The 16,044-nt window shown below is 54.0% G+C and overlaps 1 protein-coding gene across 1 annotated transcript in view; it reads right to left on the reverse strand.

Annotated features, from left to right (window-relative positions):
• Positions 1 to 1,661: 1,661 nt before the first annotated feature.
• LOC130026620 (polypeptide N-acetylgalactosaminyltransferase 12-like) overlaps positions 1,662 to 16,044 on the reverse strand; it is a 124,649-nt gene continuing 110,266 nt past the window's right edge. The window contains exon 13 of the mRNA XM_056117456.1: positions 1,662 to 1,715. Within this exon, the coding sequence (XP_055973431.1) occupies positions 1,662 to 1,715 (54 nt within the window). The remainder of the gene's footprint in view (positions 1,716 to 16,044) is intronic.

Genomic DNA, 16,044 nt, shown 5'->3' on the forward strand with positions numbered 1-16,044 from the left:
TGCAGCCCAGCCCTGTTCAAGTCCTGATACTAGGATCTCCTGAGCCCTGCTGAAGAGGAGAGGGGACCTCTGCCCACATTTCCTGCAGGCTAACTTCAGACAGGCTATCCTGGAGAGCAGGAGCTGCCATGAGGCACAGGGTCTGGGGGAGACGAGACAGCCACGGAAATCACCCGGGATATCCCAGAGGTGGTCTGTCACACTGTTCAACTTAGAAACCTGGGAAAATCCCCCAAATTTTCCTACGTTATTCATATGCTCCAGATCCTTATCTGCACCAAGAAAGCTTGGTCATTTCTTGTTCCATACTCTCCGGTCAGCTGCACGGTAATACCCCGTCGCCCATCAGATCTGCTGTAAAACTGATCTCTCGCCTTGTGCGGTGTTCAGACTTTGGAGCTGTTCATTCCATTAGCACTATTATCTCATCATGTTCTCCCACATTCCAAAATGTGCTTTTTTTTCCTTTACGGGTCACACCCAGCGATGCACAGGGGTTACTCCTGGCTCATGCACTCAGGAATTACTCCTGGTGGTACTCAGGGAACCATATAGGATTCTGGGAATCAAATCCAGGTCAGCCGTGTGCAAGGCAAACACCCTACTCACTGTGCTATCACTCCCGTCCCTGCTGCTTGGTTTTTATTTAGCTTTAGGCAGAAATTTTAGCAAAGTACGTATGTGTTCATAGTCGTTGAAAACTCAAGATTATATTAGTGCTGCAATTCTCATTTGTGAAACAACAAAACTCACTACCAAGCAGGGGAGAAAGGAAGACAAGACCAAAAGGAAAAAGAGCAACACCCAAGCAGTGGCACCTGGTGCACAGGAGGATTTGGCAGAGAGCATGGAGGCTGGGTGGCACTGCCACTCGTCCAGTGGAGACAGCACTACCCCAATAGAGTTGTTAAGGCCAGGCCCCAGCACCTCCAGTGGAGACAGCCCTACCCCAGTGGAGAGTTTAAGGCCATACCCCAGCACCTCCAGTGTGCCCTTGGTCTAGAGGAGGCGAGAACTGGCAGGGCAGACAAGGGGCAGGGAGAAAGAGGGGAGCCGGAGCAGGAGCAGGAGTCAGGGGTGGAGGATGGGGAGGGGCAGAAGGCAGGCCCCAGATCATTGGCCCAGAGGGCCATGCCAAACTGCAGGAGAGAACAAAGTGCCTATATGACAGCAGACAAGCTGTGACCCTCTGTGAATGGGAGTGGCAGACATTCAAAGTTGGGTAGCTTCCAGAAATGTCTACTGACATCAGGACCACTTGGACAGTCTGACAGAGTCACAGGGAGTCCCCAGGCAGGCAGGGAAGGCAGGGTAACTTGGTACCTACACTCCCAAGAAAAGCCTCGTGGAAACGGTCGCCCCATGACCTCCAAGACAGGGCAACATAGGAAGCAGAGCTCGATGAAGGTATCGGATGTGCAGCCCTTCCCTGCTTTTGCTGGGCCTGAGAATCCATGGTCTCAGCAGATGCTGGGGGTTCCATATGGAAAACAAGGTTCTCCCTGTTCCCCACTTTAGTATCTTATTGGTGTTAGAGCTTCCGACAGAGCTAGAAGAGCAAATAAATGTCCACCTTGACACTGTGGATTCCCACTTTGGAAAATACCCTCTCCAGGCGCCCTCTAATGGCAGTATCATGCCCCTCTGCTGGTAAACTCATGCTAGGAGTGAGCCTCCAGAGACAGTGACAATGTCAGGTAGACCGTGAGGTGTGGCTAGGGATAGGGAAAGATACTGCGCAGGTGTGGGAGGCAGGAATAGTGGTGGGATGCAGCTCAACTGGGAGCAACCCATTGGCCTCAGTTGAGAAGTCATGACCTGCGCCGAGTCAGTGTGGTCGGTCCTGCTGGTCACCTTGTGGTACCCAGCCCTTCCACTTTCTTGAGTCTGTTTTCCTCTAGTGCCCAATGATTGACAGGCTTGAACCTCAAAAGATGTGTTTCTCCCTTTGCAAATTGTTCCAGGAAGCAGACCCCCGTTTGCCTTTGGGCCAAAGGATCCAGAGACAGGAGGAATCCTCAGTTAGTGTGGACCCGTTGCCCAAGGATTCAAAAACTCGGCCACCTTCTTCAGGAAGACCCTGGCTCTGGACTTAAGGAAATCCTTGTTGGAGCCCTAGAATGCACCATCCTGCAGTCTGTAGATGATTCAGTCCTAGTGTCAGAAGCCAAGAGGACTGAAAGAGAGCCTCAGAGGCTCTGCTCCAGCTCTTGGTTGAGGCTTGGCACCACACCTCCTGGAAGAATGAGCATTTAGAAGTGAAAAAAAGAAAAATAACCCCAAAAAACCCTTTCTAATCAGCAGTAGGGCCCAGAGGCAAAGAGGTTGATCCTCTTAGTGCCTGAGAAAGGGCACCAGGTTCTAGGTGCCCTGACCCAGAGTAGGGCCATTGGCAGAGGTCTGGGCATACCTGTCTCTGAGGCAGGGGGCTCTGATCTCTCCCTGTGCCACAGAGGTAAACAAACTATCTACCTCCAGGTCCCCATTCAGGAGTGACACTGATGACTAACAAAGGGCCCCAGTGGCTACCAATTGCCCAGATGGCACAGTCCCTGGGATTATGTGAAAATCCACGTCTAACTTTTGCGACTCTAGATTTTGGTGTGAAAACCCACTCTAACGTTCGCGACCCCAGCCTTTCTGCCTATCGGATGGGACCACATCCTCTGACTTGCAAGGAGCAGTGGATTAAATCTCTTGCTCAGAACCACTGAACAGTTCAGGAGCAGTTTCCAAGCTGAGTGGCATCCGGATAAAGACCATAAGAAAGAAGCCCTGAACCCTCTGGAAAGGCTAAGAGGGGCGCGCTCGGGGAGGGATAGGGACAAGCACGAAACATGGTGAGACCCCACGATCTCTATATTTCATATTAAAAATTGAAATTTATTTCTTTGGATTTATTTTTTGATTGGGTTTTTATTTCATGTTTTGAGTTTGTTTCTGCATATATGGATGTGTTGGCGGCGGTGTAACTTTTTTTATCCAAGTATTTTTAAAAATTTTTTTATTAGTGAAACACCATGAGGTACAGTTATAGACTTACAAATTTTTCTGCTTGGTATTCAGTCACACAATGATCAAGTAACCATCCCTCCACCAGCGCCCATCCTCCACCACCACGGGTCCCAGCAACCCTCCCACCCCCCCCATCCCCCCTCCCCACCCTGCCTCTGTGGAAGGGCATTCCCCCTTGTTCTCTTTCTCCTTTTGGGTGCTGTGGTTTGCAAGAGAGGCACTGAGTGGCAATCATGCTTGGTCTATAGTCTACTTTCAGCATGCTTGTCCCACCCTGGGAGGATCCTCCCAACACCCTTTATTTGGTGCTCTCTGCTCTATCTGAGCCTACTTGGAGGCTGTGTAACTTTTTTACATGCAGAGTACGAGTCTCAATGTTGTTCTGTTTGGGTCATCTCGCCACTCCTAGTACGCAGTATTCCTGCCATGGGGGCACGTCTGCAATTGCTTTGTGTAGCCGTAGAGCCTCATAGTCCCATAGCCCCATTCCTCAATGGGAAGGGGCAGAGGAGGGGAGAAGGGAGGGTGCAGGAAGGAGGAGGGGGAGAGGAGAAGGGCGGGAAGGAAGAGGGAAGAAAGACAAGATTGGGGTAGATGAATATGATTTTGACAGGGTAGGTAAAAGACGGAATTACAGGTGAGTAAGAATTCTCTTTGACCCTTTTCAGGGGCATGCAGGTGACAGGCTCTAGACATGGTGAATCTCATGTCAAGGGCCACCCACAATCTAGAAGCAACTGCCAACTGCCGGCAGGACCCACCTCGCCCAATACACATACCCACACGGCCTGGGATGGATCCATTTATTGAAACAGGCTTGGAAATAGGACAGTGACTGTCAGAGAGTGATCCAGCATGCCTCCTTCCTCTCTCCTCTCCTCAATTCATTAGTGCCCAAACAGCCCCCAAAGAGTGTCTAGAACTGGTTGCTCGATGTTTCCAGCTCTCGTTAGCTTCAGGGCTGCCATATGCAGAAACAGGGCTGTGTACTGGGGAGGGAGAGCTCGACCTCAGCCCTTGTTTGGCTTTTGAAGCTATCATGACTGAGGTTGGAGTGTGGCCCAGTTTAAATTTCTGCTCCCAACATCCCTGGTGCCTAGAGGTAGGAGACATTTTTGTCCCACTGATCCCTGCGGTCTAGTGTTGGGGGACCTTTCTGCCCCCTTGATCCCTAGGGTCTAGTGCTGAGGGAAAGTGGAAGAGTGTGGAGGAGGGAGGAAGGAGGAGAGTGGGAAGAACTGGATAAGGGCTAGATTAGTTGGAATTGAAGAACACAGGGTACATCATCAGGGTAGAAAAAGTGGATTAATGGTGAACAAGTTGTCCAGCAGAACTCGAGTGGACGAAATAGATTCTGGTTATTTGGGGGCAGGTCATTACAGTATCCTGATCTGAGGTCTGCGGCCTCCTGTTCCTCACAGACAGGAACAGGAGGGCCTCTCTGGGTTCTTTACACAATCCATGATCCCGCTCCCCGGGTCTGGACGCCAGACCTTAGTCTCAGATGCTTAGTCTTCTCACACGCCACCAGCCTGTCCTTCATGACCATCACCTCGAGTTCCATAGAGGTCATGGTCTCACAAACCTCCACTATGTTCACCTCCAACTCCGTGTTCTTCGACACTGGATTGAATGTGGGGCACTCCAGGGTCTCAGCCAAGCAAGGAAGTTGGATGCATCTCAGGGGTCCCGCCTGGCTCCACCTCCCATATAGCCCCACCTCCAGATCCCCAACAGGCACTTCTCCCTCCTGGAGACTGACCCCACCACTCACCCTCTTCAGGGTACCCTTGGGATTCCAGCAAGGCCTGGGGCTCAGTTGCTCCTGATTTCAGGACTGAGGATCCCCTAAAGATGAAGGCACCTGGTGAGTAGGCAGGTCTAGGACCGGATGTGCCTTCCTGTCCCTGAGCCCCTGCCCACCCCCTCACCTGGGTTTCCCTCAGCTCCCTGAAGGTGTCCTCCATCAGGGCCTGCTGCCTTGTTAGCACCTGCTGCAGCTGGTCCATGATCTGCTTGTGCCTCAGCACCTGCTCAACCTTGGAGCCCAGGTGAGTGGGACATCAAGGTGTGGGGTTGCCGCTGTGTGCTGCTTTTGGTACCAGCAGAAGCATTCCAAGCTGCAGGCACTGCACCTTCTGGTCTTGCATGCACATCTATGTCATGAAAAAGGTCGAAGGCTGTCCAAATCCCAGCCACAACATTCAGGGCCCAGACACTCACACACAGGCCCAAGGAAAACAGCACATCGGGTAACCTGTGCCCTGCACATTCCCCTGGGGGCCTTTCTCCCAAGGCCTTAGAAATGGGGCCTATCCCTACCTCAACCCAGCAGCCTCCCCGCTACTAGGACCCTCTCTGTGCAGTGAGGGCCAGTCCGCACCCCCACAACCCCTCTAGCCTCTTCTAGATTTTGATACATTATAGTGAGTGGCGTCCTGGCCGGTCCTTCCTCCCACCACCCCAGGCGGGCTCCTACCCTCACAGTGGGTCTCCCCCGGCACCTTCTGTCATTTCTCCATATCCACCTTGTCCTGATTCACTCCCCTTGCAGCTGATCTGGAGTTGGCTCTGCAGTAGCACCTGCTCCTCCTCCTGCTCATTCTCAGAGACCGACACTGGTCAGAGGCCACGTCCTACTGCGGGAGGCCGAGATCCCAGTCCTGTTGCTGCCGCAGACACTCACCTGTTTGTCTTGCAGTCCCACCTGTGGGCGCAAGGCTGGGAGTGAGGACAGGCAGCCAGGGCATCCTGCTCTGGGTCCAGGGATGTGGAGGTCAAGTACCGACTGCCAGGCCCAAGGCTGATAGCACTTGGGCAATCTGTCCCCTGTGCAGGCCCCCATGGTATTGCTCCAGGGGCCTAAAAGATGAGATCTCCCTTGACTGGGGACCCTGTCTCCTGTCCTGTGTTCAGGGATCACCCCTAATATTGCTCAAGGATCCATAGGAGGTGCCAGGAATCAACCCAGGATAGAAATATGCAAAGCAGACACCTCACCACCTGTTCTAGCTTTTGATATATTACATTTCCTTGTTTGTTTGCTTATTTGGTTTTGGAACCACAGCAGGGATCAGTCCCAGCCATGCTCAAGGGACTCTATGGGATGCCAGAGATTGAAGTCAGAGAGCCCAAGTGCCCTTCCCGCTCTACTATCTGCCGACCTCTTGTATCTTTTTCAAAATTAAAATTTTAACTTACCGTTGATTTTTCTACATTGCATCCCGAAAGGAATACCAGTTTACAATGGTGCGTGTGAAATTCCCAAATTCTCCAGCGAGTCCCACTGCAATAAGAACCGTCCCTCCCATCTTCCCCCTCCTCTTTTTCGCATACTTGGAGATTTTTGGAGGGACATACCCAGTGTTGCTCAGGCCTCACTCCTGGCTCTGTACTCAGGGACGACTCCTGGTGGGGTTTCGGGATCATATGGGGTGCCCTGGGTCACATCTGGATTGGCTGGTCCACAGGGCAAATGCCCTACCCTCTGGACTACCTCTTTAATCCTGCAAGATAGTTTTCTTGAAAGAAACTTACTCAGTAAGATATGAAGGGAGCACGTGTTCAAAACAGAATCTGGGCTAAAAGAGCTGACCACTCCCCCTAACTTCTAACAGCCAGTAACTGCCTGTACCCCTCATCACTGTTTTGTGTGTGTGTGTGTGTGTGTGTGTGTGTGTGTGTGTAATTTATATTTTTAATTTTTTTTTAATTTTTATTAGAGAGGCATCCTGAGGTACAGTTGTAAACTTACAAACTTTTGTGTTTGGGTTTCAATTATACAATGATCAAATACCCATCCCTCCACCAGTTCCCATTTCCCACCAACACGGATCCCAGTATTCCCCCTACCCCTCATCCCCCACATCCCACCCTGCCTCTGTGGCAGGGCATTCCCTTTGGTTCTCTCTCTCTTATTGGGTGTTGTGGTTTGCAAAAAAGGCAATGGGTGACAATCATGTTCGGTCTATCTACTTTTAGCCTGCTTCTCTCATCCTGGGAGGATCCTCCCAACACCCTTTATTTGGTGTTCCCTTCTCTATCTGAGCTCCCTTTGCCCCTAGCATGTGTGGCTGGCCTCCAAGCCATGGAGTAAAATTCCTGGTACTAATCTTGGCCAATCTTGGATGTTAATCACTTAATCACTTAACTTCCCGTTAGTCGTCGATTTGCTCGAGCGGGCGCCAGTAACGTCTCCATTTGTCCCTGTCGCGTGCTAGTGTAGCCCAATGGCATCTCTTCGCTCCGGGAACATGGAGGGCCTCAAACCGATCGTTCATGACCTTTACAAAGAAGTCTGACCATCTGGTAGGTGGGGGGCCACGCGGTCTCTTGACATCCCGTGGAATCCAATCAGTAACAGCTCTAGTCCAACGGTCGTCTTTAAATCTCATTACGTGACCAGCCCATCTGATTTTCGACACCTTGGCAAATGAGACAGCGTCCCTGATCCTTGATCGTCGACGGATGTCAGAACTCCGGATTCGTTCTCTCATTTGAGTGAAACGTGATATTCCAAGCATAGCTCTTTCTATTCTTCTTTGGGAGACCTGAATGGCGTTCTCATCTTGTTTGCGTAGGGCCCAGGTCTCTGAGGCATATGTTAATGCAGGAAGAACAGTGGAATCAAAGAGATGTGCCCGGAGCCGGAGGTTCTTCGTCCTCTTAGCTATTTCTTCGACGTTCTTGAAGGCGTTCCAAGCCGCTCTCTTCCTCCTGCGCAGCTCGGGTGCCAGGTCATTTGTCATGTTGACCTCTCGACCTAGGTACACATAGCTGTTGCATTCGGAGATGGTCGTTCCATTGAGAGCGAATGGGGTGTCAGGAACAAGGCTGTTTCTCATAAACATTGTCTTCGTAAGATTCAGCTGTAGTCCTACCTTTCCACACTCACGGTCAAAGTCGTCCAGCATTTGTGCCGCTTGGCTGATGTTTGGTGTTATTAAAACAATGTCATCAGCAAAGCGGAGGTGGTGTAGTTGCCGACCATCTATCTTCACTCCCATTCCTTCCCATTCCAGTCGTCGCATGATGTTCTCGAGGGTGGCACTGAAGAGTTTTGGTGAAATGGTATCACCCTGCCGCACCCCTCTCTTGACATCAACGATCACTTCTTTGTAAGAATGGTGAGATCCTGGTAGTGAATCCGCAATACAGCTCACAGAGGATCCTGATGTATTGGGCTTGAATGCCCTGATTGGCTAGGGCTTCAATGACCGCTTCCGTCTCAACAGAATCAAAGGCCTTCTTTAAATCAATGCGGCAGAAGCCGGGAAAAGTATTCGTAACGCCCGCCTGTCCTTCGCCAACTATAAGACCAAGATGACTGCCCTCCGACGTCCTGATCGATCCATCACATCCTCCAGAACGGCAATGGAGAAGATTATCCATGACTTCTACTCAAATCTCTTCGATAGCCATGTCCACTTGCCGACATACCAAATTCCACAGGATGGGTATGTCGTTCCCAACGTTCTCCCTTCCGAAATCCGACACGCCATTTCGTCAGTAAAGAAGCAAACAGCACCCGACCCAGACAAGGTCAGACCTGAACACCTGAAGAACCTGCCGTCAGTACTCATCAATACACTGGCTCGGCTCTTCACTCGCTACCTGTCTGAATGCAAGGTTCCATCTCAATGGAAAACCAGCAGGACCATACTACTGTTCAAGAAGGGAGACATCCATGACATTGGCAACTATCGCCCGATCTGCCTATTGTCTGTCATCTACAAGTTGTTCACTCGAGTCATCCTGAATAGGATTGGCAGAACACTAGATGAAGGACAACCATGTGAGCAAGCAGGGTTCCGCAAAGGATTCAGCACCATCGACCATATCCACACGATAACCAAACTCATTGAGGTTTCTCGGGAGTTCAAGATGCCGCTCTGCTTAACGTTCATTGACTTGGGTGTTAGTCTACTATTTTGTTGCTTTATGTTCCCCAGATGAATGCAATCTTTCTATGTCTATCCCTCTCTTTCTGACTCATTTCACTTAGCGTGATACTTTTCATGTAGTACCACTTGTATGTAAATTTCATGACTTCATCTTTTCTAACAGCTACATAGTACTCCATTGTGTAGATGTACCAAAGTTTCTTTAACCAGTCATCTGTTCCTGGGCACTCAGGTTTCTTCCAGTTTCTGGCTATTGTAGAGTGCTGCAGTGAACAAACAAGTGCAGATGTCATTTCGACTATACTTTATTGCCTCTCTGGGATATATTCCCAGGAGTGGTATTGCTGGGTCAAATGGAAACTCAATTTCTAATTTTTTGAGAATCGTCCATACTGTTTTCCAAAAGGGCTGAACCAGTCGGCATTCCCAACAGCAGTGAAGGAGGGTCCCTTTCTCGCCACATCCGTGCCAGCACCGGTTGCTTTTATTCTTGTGGATATGGGCCAGGCTTTGTGGTGTGAAATGATATCTCATTGTGGTTTTGATCTGCATCTCCCTGATGATTAATGATGTGGAGTATTTTCTCATGTGCCGTTTAGCCATTTGGATTTCTTCTTTGTGAAAGTTTCTATTCATTTAATCTGCCCATTTTTTTTAATGGGGTTGGATGTTTTCTTCTTGTGGAGTTCAACCAGTACTTTGTATATCCTTGATAAATCAACCCCTTATCGGATGCGTATTTGGCAAATATCCTTTCCCATTCTGTAGGCTGTCTTTGTATTTTGGTCACTGTTTCTTTTGAGGTGCAGAAGTTTCTTAGTTTAAGATAGTCCCATTTGTCTATCTCCGCTTTCAATTGCTTGGCCAGTGGCGGGAATGACTAAATTTGACAAGAAACAAATGTGAGGTTTGCTCTGACAAAATGGTGACCAAAACCAAATGGCAACCGGCTGAGTGGACAGCCACATTCCTGGAGTCAGAGATCACCTTGTCCCAGGTGAGGAAGAAAGACTTATCGCCCACCTGATGACAGGAAGCCACCAGGCTGCATTCCAGGTTCCTCACCATTGACTCACGAACAGATGACTAGGACCAGACCAAGACAACTTAAAAGCCCCTTTGGTCTAACCCAGGGCACGGGTGTACCACTGCCTCACCTGAGGTCTGCCCAGGAGGGCCCCCAGTAAGCTACTTCTATTTCCTTAGCTTTATCTGTCTCCGTCCCTCTGTCTGGCCTGGATGGGCTTCCCAAATCTCTCACCGAGCAAGAGAGTAAGGGATAGCAGTTTGCCCGAGCAGGGAGGGATGGAAGAGTCTCACGGGAACGCTCGAACTCTGGAGCTTAGAAACTGGAGTCACCGCTATGGGAGCACCTGAGAGCACTAGGCACCACTGTATGTTAGATGAAAGTTGTTACCACAGAATCGAGGTAGCCTGTAAACAACCTACATAATTATGCTGTGACCTGCTAAAGCCTGTTTGAGGGTAGCTGGATAGAGCCTGCACACGTGGAATACACTGGGATGCTTCCGGCAAACTCTTGGGTGCCACCTGTGTCTGGGTGAGACTCTGTAAGATCCTAAGAGGAAAAACTCCCAAGAGAGTCGTTCAATGGGAGAACAGCTCTCCCCACCGGCAAGGGGTGAGAGGGGTCAAGCTGCTGATCCCCACACTCTCCCAGCTCCCCAAACCTCAAGGCAAACCTGGACTTGGTGTTTCCAGAGCCCAGGGACCCAGAGGCCGGACACGGGGAGCTAAGCCCAGAGCCCCAGTAGAGGCTGCGAGAGGGTGTGCAGGACATGTGTGAGGTGTGCAGAACCGTGAGAGTGAATGGGCGGCCCCAGGTCCATGGTGCAGGTAGAGGGGCAGGGCTATGAACTGGGCACCGAGGGGTAAACCAGGACCTGCCTGTGCCTGCCCTGGCCAGCCTTACCAGGAGTGTGACTCCCAGTAGCAGTGGCAGGAAGGGGCATGGCTGACCAAATTCCTGCAAATGACTGGAACAGGATGGCTCTTCCTTTTGAGGCTTTGCCATCTGATCTGACACATGGACCTGGACGCACGTCTTGTCACCAGTAGCTTGTCACTCAGCCAAGGCTGTCCCACCAGGTCCAGGCGTGCAGGAACAAAGAGGAGTCAGGGCCTGGTTCTCTATTACATGGGGTCTGACCGTGCTGTGATGGTGGCAGTGGGACTTGTATTACGGAACATGATGGTCCACAAAGAAGTGGGGCGCTATTATCAGGGATCAGCTCCGTACAGACTCGGGGACACTAGAAACATGTTCCATCCACGGCCCCATCCTGCTCCACTGATAACACACTGTCTTTCTGCTGGGGTGGGTGCCATCCAGGGGGAGCCTGGCTGAGGGGACAGCATCTTGGACCCACCTGCTGCAGGAGCAATTTCAAGTCTTTTGCCTTGCACGCAGCCAACATGGCCGACCCGAGTTCGATTCCTCCGCCCCTCTCTGAGAGCCCGGCAAGCTACCGAGAGTATCTCGCCCGCACGGCAGAGCCTGGCAAGCTCCCCATGACGTATTCGATATGCCAAACACACTAACAACAGTCTCCAATGGAGACATTACTGGGCCTGCTGGAGCAAATGGATGATCAAGGGGAGGGCCATCCTGAGAAACCTGATGTGGCCACAAGGGGGCAAAGTGGGGTCTGTCCCTGGTGCCACTGCAGAGGGGAATGGGGAAACAGGCTCCAGGGGCAGGGGAGGCCACGGAGGTGCTGCAGTGGAAGGCAGGGCTCTGGGTGCTGCATCCTGCCCTCCCTCCTGGGGACCCATCCGTGATTGAGACCTTCAACCCTTGGGGTGGACTCTCCTGGGGTCATTGACAGGCTTCACACAGGGGCAGGCAGGTGAAGCGTCTTGGCATGGTGACATGGCCAAGGCTTCCCACAATCTAGAAGCAATTGTCAACTACTGGCCAGACCTGCCCCGCCCAGTGACACACACACCCACACAGGCCTGGGATAGATCCATTTATTGCAACAATCGTGAAAATCAGACAGTGGCGGTCAGGGAGAAAGCCCGCCTTCCTCCTTCCCTCTTCTCAGCCAGCAATACAAAGTCCCCAAACAGCCCCAAAGAGTGTGTAGAATCCGGTGACTGTATGGTACCAGCGGCCAAGCTTCAGGGTTGTCATGCACAGAAACAGGACCCCACAATGGGGAGGGGAGAGCTGAGTTGTGACTTCTGACCTCCAAATCATTGTTTGCTAGTGCTGGCGGGATATAACTGCCATCCTGATCCCTCGGATCTTGTGGAGGGGGACATCTCGGCCCCTCCAATACCTGGGGTCTAGTGTGGGGGGACACATCGACACCCCCCGATCCTGGCGTCTAGTGGTGGGGGGCATCTCTGGCCCCCCCGATCCCTGGCATCTAGTGGTGGGGAGGCATCTATGGCCCCCCCGATCCCTGGCGTCTAGTGGTGGGGAGGCATCACTGGCCCCCCCACCCCTGACGTCTAGTGGTGGGGGGGCATCTCTGACCCCCCCATCCCTGGTGTCTAGTGGTGCGGAGGCATCACTGGACCCCCCATCCCTGGCGTCTAATGGGGTGGGGCATCTCTGGCCCCCCAGATCCCTGGTGTCTAGTGGTGGGGAGGCATCACTGGCCCCCCCATCCCTGGCGTCAAGTGGTGGGGGGGCATCTCTGGCCCCCCCGATCCCTGGTGTCTAGTGGTGGGGGGGCATCTATGGACCCCCCTTGATCCTTGCCCTCTAGTGGGGGGGAATCTCTGCCCCCCCGATCCCTGGCGTCTAGTGGGGGGGCATCTCTGGCCTCCCCTTGATCCTTGCCCTCTAGTGGGGGGGGAACTCTGGCCCCCCCCGATTCCTGGCGTCTAGTGGGGGGGCATCTCTGGCCCCCCCCTTGATCCTTGCCCTCTAGTGGTGGGGGGAATCTCTGGCCCCCCCGATACCTGGCGTCTAGTGGGGGGGCATCTCTGGCCCCCCCTTGATCCTTGCCCTCTAGTGGGGGGGGAATCTCTGCCCCCCCGATCCCTGGCGTATAGTGGGGGGGCATATCTGGCCCCCCCTTGATCCTTGCCCTCTAGTGGGGGGGGAATCTCTGCCCCCCCGATCCCTGGCGTATAGTGGGGGGGCATCTCTGGCCCCCCCTTGATCCTTGCCCTCTAGTGGGGGGGGAGTCTCTGGCTCCCCCCAATCCCTGGTGTCTAGTGGTGGGGGGGCATCTCTGGCCCCCCCTTGATCCTTGCCCTCTAGTGGGGGGGGAATCTCTGGCCCCCCCAATCCCTGGCGTCTAGTGGTTGGGGGGCATCTCTGCCCCCCCTTGATCCTTGCCCTCTATTGGGGGGGGAATCTCTGCCCCCCCCGATCCCTGGCGTCTAGTGGGGGGGCATCTCTGGCCCCCCCTTGATCCTTGCCCTGTAGTGGGGGGGAAATCTCTGCCCCCCCCGATCCCTGGTGTCTAGTGGTGGGGGGGCATCTCTGGCCCCCCCTTGATCCTTGCCCTCTAGTGGGGGGGAATCTCTGCCCCCCCGATCCCTGGCGTCTAGTGTGGGGGGCATCTCTGCCCCCCTTGATACTTGCCCTCTAGTGGGGGGGAATCTCTGGCCCCCCCCCCGATCCCTGGCGTCTAGTGCGGGGGGCATCTCTGGCCCCCCCCTTGAAACTTGCCCTCTAGTGGGGGGGGGAATCTCTGGCCCCCCCGATCCCTGGCGTCTAGTGGGGGGGCATCTCTGGCCCCCCCTTGACCCTAGCCCTCTAGTGGGGGGGGAATCTCTGGCCCCCCCCCGATCCCTGGCGTCTAGTGCGGGGGGCATCTCTGGCCCCCCCTTTATCCTTGCCCTCTAGCGGGGGGGGAATCTCTGCCCCCCCGATCCCTGGCGTCTAGTGGGGGGGCATCTCTGGCCCCCCCCTTGATCCTTTCCCTCTAGTGGGGGTAATCTCTGGCCCCCCCCGATCCCTGGCTTCTAGTGGTGGGGAGGCATCACTGCCCCCCCGAATCCTGGCGTCTAGTTGGGGGGCATCTCTGGCACCCCCATTTCCTGGGGTCTAGTCGAGGGGGAAACTGTGCCCCCTGATCCCTGGGGTGCCTTGGGGTGGGGACATTTCTTATCCCACATCTCGGGGTCTAGTGGATGGAGACTTTACTGTCCCCCTGATCTCCCGTTTCTTCAGATGGAGAATAGTTTTGCCTTTGCCCTGATCCCTGCTCTTGCAGGGAGGGATATCCCTGGTTCTAGTGGAGGGAGAAGAGCAAAGGGCAGAGGCAGAAAGCAGAACTCCGGTGGCGTGGGGAGGACGGGGCTGGGCTAGATCAATTGGGTGAGAGCGGCAGGGTGCGTCGGTGCAGTAAAATCGAGGTGTCAGCGGGGTGTCAGGCTGCCAGTGGAGCTCTTGCTGACCAGCTGCATTTTCTGGATTTCCTGCGGGTCATTACAGGACCTGGGTCCGATGTGGGTGGACTCCTCTTCCTTAAGGACAGCAACAGGAGCGTCTCTGGATCTCACACAGGCCATGGTCCCTGCCCCCTAGGACTTGACTGACTCCTCCAGCTCCTGGACTCTGGCACTCCTCCTGCCTGGCCCCCTGCGCGTCCTCCTTCTCCGTGGCCTCCAGCTCCTCACGTTTTGTGTCCAGGAGCACCTGTGTGATGTTCGTCTCCATGCCAATCCCTTTGGAGTGGATGGGATGTGGGGCAGCATAAGGGTCTCAGCCAAGCAGTGGAGGTGGGGGGCTGGGGGTGGGGCCGCCTGGCTCCCCTCCCCAGTAGCCCCGCCCTCTGACCCACAGGGGCTTCTCCCTGTCACTCACCCTTTTCCGGGACTCCTTTTCACTTTACCAGGTTCTGCAGCTGCTGTTTCTGCTGCTGAGTCCCACAGAAGAGCACCTGGGGTGAAGGCACTAGCTGAGGAGGCAGGTCTAGGGCCTTCCTGCCCCAGAGCCCATGGCCCCTCTCTCACCTGGTCTCCCTCAGCTCCCTGATGGCGGCCTCCAGCAGGGCCTGCTGCCTTGGTGGCACCTGCAGCAGCTGGTCTATGGGCTGCTTCTGCCGCAGCATCCGCTGGTTCAGCTGCTCCTCCTTGGAGCCCAGGTGACAGCGGGCATCCAGGTGCTCTTGTCGGCAGCTATGTGCATTTCCAGGTAGCAGCAGAAAATTCCCCCGGGAAGTCACTGGCACTGCACCTTTTCGTCGTGCACTGGCATCTGTGGGAGGTAGCACTGTGTCTGTGAGGACAGGCAGGAGGGCCAACTACTTCCCATCCAGGAGATGCAGGACTCAGACCCTCAGCCACAGGCCCCCTTGGGGTCTTTGTCCCAGAGCCTAGGAGTTGGGTCTCCCTCTGCCTAGGACCCTGACTCCTACCTGGCAACTGCCAACTCCAGACCCCTCTGTGTAGTGTGGGCCAGTCAGTGCCACCACAGCCCTCAGTTAGGGCATTCTGACCTGTCCTTCCTCCCATCACCCAAGGCAGGCTCTTGGCCTCACAGGGGGTCTCACCAGCCCATTTCACAGACCAGGAAAGTCACAGCCCAGAAGACTGAATTGTTATGCCCCAAGAATACCCCAGGGTGGAGGGGAGCTGATGGCCAGCAAACCCCTGCACCCTCTCTCAAAACTCTTCGTGTTCGGCAACTTTTCGTGGGCTCACAGTGAAGACATGTTGGAATGATAGCTGATAATTGGAGATGATAGGAGACTCGTTCAGCTCCAAGACTGGGGAAGGTTACCCAGACCCCTTCCACTGTTACAGAGACACAACTCGAGCCTGGCCGTGCTCCCGGCCAGCCACCCCACAGTCCTCAGACTCCAGGCGGCACTGTGCCCGCTTCTCTCACCCCAGCTCAGTCCCCTCAGCCCCCACTCGCATCCGCAGTTATTCTCCGGGTTCACCCGTTGTTCCTGGAACCTCCTGCCTCCACCTGTCCTTGGAAATGTTGTGAACGATGTGGCTGTTTCAGGGGCACCCAGAGGCCGGTAAACCTGAGAGGAAGCAGACAGTCAAGGACCCCAAACCTTCAACCCCACCCAAACTTCATGGTCCAGAGCCCCGACTCTTGGTTCCTCCTGCTCATCTCGGGGGCTGCTCATTTCTCACCACCATCTGCTGCTTCAGGCCCCTTGCTAAGTAGATTATTTCCTGG

Source organism: Sorex fumeus, unplaced genomic scaffold (assembly GCF_029834395.1).
Source record: "Sorex fumeus unplaced genomic scaffold, SorFum_2.1 ptg000034l, whole genome shotgun sequence".
Classification (NCBI taxonomy): Eukaryota; Metazoa; Chordata; class Mammalia; order Eulipotyphla; family Soricidae; genus Sorex; species Sorex fumeus.